The following is a 3612-nucleotide window of genomic DNA, read 5'->3' on the forward strand; positions in this document are numbered from 1 at the left end:
CCCCTCGTCGGTGCCTCCCACGTTCCCAGTCCCAGTCGAGCAAGGCGAATGCCCAGCCACCTGCCCAGCCCTACAAAGAGGGCCCTGACCCTGATGGGGACAGGGCAGGCGACCTGAGGGCACCCAGAAAAATGGGAGGTGATGCCTTGAGCCCTCATGCCGAGAGTCAAAACAGGCCCCAAAGTCTTAGCAAGAAACACTAGATTCCCAAGCACATCCGTGGGACCCTAGGGCCAAGCCTCCCAGTTCTGGGCTGCCTCTGCTTATGCAGGGACTTCACACCCAGGGGAGGGAGGACCTGGTGGGCAGTTGGCCACGGCCAGAGCGAGGGATATGAGGACCCAGTTGGGGAACACTGCTGTTTAAATATTAAACAGGGATGTCTTGTCTCCCACGCGGGAGACCTGATGCTCCCAAGGGTCCCAAGGGGGGAACCCTCAGGGCGGGGGCTCCCTGCGGCTCTCCCCGGGCCGGCGATCCGCCAGGACCAGGGAGCAGTCACAGGAATAAATACTTGGTATTTACCAATCTCCCCCCAGTCCGGGGGACGGGAGGACAGGAGCTTTTCCTCACTGCCACAGGCAGGAGAATGAAACTCGGAGACGGAGGGAAGGATCCAGAAGTCTAGGACCATGTTCTGCTCTTCCCCGTCTTTAAATATTAGGCTTAAATAGGCATAAATATTAAATAGAGATAAATACGCCGAGTGGGGTGGGCTCCACTCAGGGCTGGGCCAGGTAGCGCAGGACGCGGTGGGCCAGCTCCAGGAAGCTCTGCAGGTGCGATGCCACCAGGACGCCTCCTGCCCGGCGCTGGAAGGCGGAGGCGAAAGTTGGCAGGGCACTCTGGGTGGGCTGCAGGGTGGGGGCCACCCCTAGGTCTTCCATCTGCCGGAGGAAAGTTGAGATCAGCGACCGGGCCCTGCCGAGGGGTGTCACCACAAAGGAGGACAGGACAGACTGGGGAAGGTCACGATAACACGCAGCCTGGGCTCGAGCCCAGGTCTGTCCCCAGGTCCCGCGATCCGTCTGCTGCTCTGACTGGCGGGAATGGAGGCAGGCCAGAGAATGGGGTGAGGGCTCCCCGCATGCAGGCCCCCAGGGATGCTCCTTCCCAGACCCAAAAGAGCTTCCGGGATCCTCAGGCCGCAGTGCCCGGCGTGCCAGTGTGGCCTTGGGACCCGACGGCTTGCCCTGCCCCCAGACAGGCTCACCTGGTGCCAGACCGTGGTGGCAAAGTCAGCAACGTCCAGCCGCAGCCCATCCAAGGCGGTGGCCAGCTCGGGGGAGATCCCCCCCAGGGCCTGCAGGAGGCCCTGGTAGAGGAAAAGGCCGCCGTGGAGTTGCCTCAAACAGCCTGTCTGGGGGTGCAGAGCAGGAGGGGAGTCACGAGTGCTTCCTGGGCTGCTCCTCTCAGGCCCCCAGCTTGAGGCCTGGGGGTCTGGGGAGTCCGGCACAGGGTGTGCAAGCATCTTTCCTCTCCTTCCCTCCCGCTCTCCCTCTGGTCCCCTCCCGACACTCACCAACTGCAGGGCCTGGCTGGTGCAGCTGCCCAGGGGAGCCCGGGGGATGCCCAGAGAGTGCCCGAGGAGCACCAGCTCCTCAGGGTGGCACAGCTTGAAGGTGGCACACTGGGGAGGGAAGGCACTGAGTGAGACTCGCCACACCCTCCTGTCCCTCTGTCCTCCCCTCCCTCCGGGTCCATGCGGCTGCCTACTCTGCCCTGTTTCCCACCCCTCTGTTCCCCTGGGAGCCCTCACCCCCAGCGAGTGTGCTGCCTCCGTCCAGCCCCCCAAGCGCTGTCCCCACCCGAAGTCCCTCTCCACGTCCCTTCCCAGCGTTCCCCGGCCCCACCTCCCCTCATTTTCTTCCATGTCTGCCATGTGTCTCTCCCTCTCCCACGGTTCGCTCCCTTTGGCTCGTCCCCTCCCCGTCACCGTCCGTCGGTCACTCACCAGCCTCTCCTGCAGCGCCGTGCCATCGCTCTGAATCTTCCTCGCTTGCTCTAAGCACTTGAGCAGGAAGCTCTGGGGCAGGGAGCTGGCAGGGCCCAGGGGGGTGGCTTCGTGCACCGTCCAGAAAGCACTGTGCCAGAGTAGCAGCTGCAGGGCTGGGGACAAACCGGGCTCAGGGGACGGGCTGTCCACCCCACCTGGGGCCCTCTCTGGGGGCCCTGGGTGGCCTCGGTCCCCATTCGCAGGACAGGGATCCCAGCCCCTCTGCCACGCCCGCCTTCCTCCCACCTCCAGGGCGGGCAGCTCTCCAGCCCGGGCCACGACACTCACCCATCAGCTTCACGGGGCTCTGGGCAGCAGGTACGGCCATGGGGCAGGGTGGGGCTGGGCCGTGGGCGCTGGGCTCTGGGCTCTGTGGGGCCTGGCTCTGGCTTTATACATCGCCCCATGGAGCCTTGGGAGGAAATTACCTGGGGCTGCAACTAAGGCTTAGTAATAACTTCCCAGGATTTATGCAAATTTGGTGTGTCCAGGACAATGCAGGGGGGCTGGGACCAAAAGCTGTTTGCGAAAGTTTTGTGAAATTGTGGAATCTTTGATTCTCCCTTGACGTCTTGTCTCCCCCAAACTCCCTTCCCCCCCCGCCCCACCCCGGCCTGATTGGCCCCAGAGTGTTTGAACAGAACACAGGCTGACAGAAGCCATGGAGGCTGGAGACCGGAGGCCGGTCAGACTCGTGGGCAGAGGCGGGCCCTCGGACGGGGCCTCCCTTCCTTCTCCGGCAGACATGCTGGGGAGCCTCCCTTGCCCCTCTCCTTTGAGTGCGTGCCTGCACCCAGACCCCCAAATTCTAAGAGAGAAGGGAGAAGTCAGTGGTCCCCCATTCCTCCCTCCCAGACTTCCCGGAGGCTGCCCTCCCGAGTCACTTTCTGAGGGCCCCTAGCCTGAGATAGAGGCACTGGGGTCTTGGCCACTGTCCCCACCCCACACTTGGATAGGCACCATCGAAAGTTCCAGGCTGTCCTGTCTGCCGTTGATTAGCTGGGAACTCCCCAATACCACCCCCCACATGACTCATTCCTTTAAGCCCCTGGAATCCCTCCCGGTAGAGGCCAGAGGAAACCGGATGTCTGCCTTGAATGTAGCAAGAACTTCGGGGCTCTTGGTTCACCTTGCCCTTCCACCTCTTCGACTGCTACCCCAGCTGCCGAGTCCTCCAGGCTCTGGAATCGAGGGACCAGGACCGGGGCTTCCCTGGCCATTCACTGTTCCAGGGAAGAGGCTGCCGGCCAGGGTGTGGGCTGCCCCGAAGGGGAAACAAGCTGGGGGAGGGAAAGCGGAGCCGCCCCTGTCTTGTCTTCACATTCTAGGACCACGCGGCGCTAGCGCTGGAAGAAACCTCGGGTCTGTTCCAACCCTGTGAACTAGGCCAGGGAAGGGAGTGCCTTGCCCAAGGTCATGGTTAGCAGAGTCAGAGTGACAACCTGGGTCTGAGCCTCGGGCCTGAGAGTTTTCCACAGGGCTTGGGGGCCGCCCGGGGCAGTCTGAACTGACCACACCCCAGGCTGTCACCTTCTGTCCCAATTAATCCTCCAGCCTGCCAAGGAACAGAGACATCTTTGGATGAGAAGAGGATGTGGCTGACTGGGTAGGGCCAT

At 62.9% G+C, this 3612-nt stretch overlaps 1 protein-coding gene across 4 annotated transcripts; it reads right to left on the minus strand.

The window, feature by feature from the left end:
- Positions 1-495: 495 nt before the first annotated feature.
- Positions 496-2353, minus strand: CSF3 (colony stimulating factor 3). 4 transcript variants are annotated; one of them, XM_008069298.2, is made up of 5 exons: positions 2285-2353; positions 1955-2109; positions 1523-1630; positions 1214-1360; positions 496-887 (listed from the first exon to the last, which is right to left on the minus strand). In XM_008069298.2, exons 1-5 carry the CDS (start codon positions 2322-2324, stop codon positions 723-725), a joined length of 615 nt encoding a protein of 204 aa, XP_008067489.1. In that variant the 5' UTR covers positions 2325-2353; the 3' UTR covers positions 496-722. The 4 variants fall into 4 exon arrangements, with proteins under 4 accessions (XP_008067489.1, XP_008067501.1, XP_008067483.1 ...); XM_008069292.1 differs by having other exon boundaries at positions 723-887; positions 1937-2109; positions 2285-2324; XM_008069310.1 differs by lacking the exon at positions 1523-1630 and having other exon boundaries at positions 635-887; positions 2285-2324.
- Positions 2354-3612: the final 1259 nt, after the last annotated feature.

The sequence above is a fragment of the Carlito syrichta genome, unplaced genomic scaffold (assembly GCF_000164805.1).
Source record: "Carlito syrichta isolate Samal-C Ts95f unplaced genomic scaffold, Tarsius_syrichta-2.0.1 Scaffold109816, whole genome shotgun sequence".
In the NCBI taxonomy this organism is placed as follows: domain Eukaryota; kingdom Metazoa; phylum Chordata; class Mammalia; order Primates; family Tarsiidae; genus Carlito; species Carlito syrichta.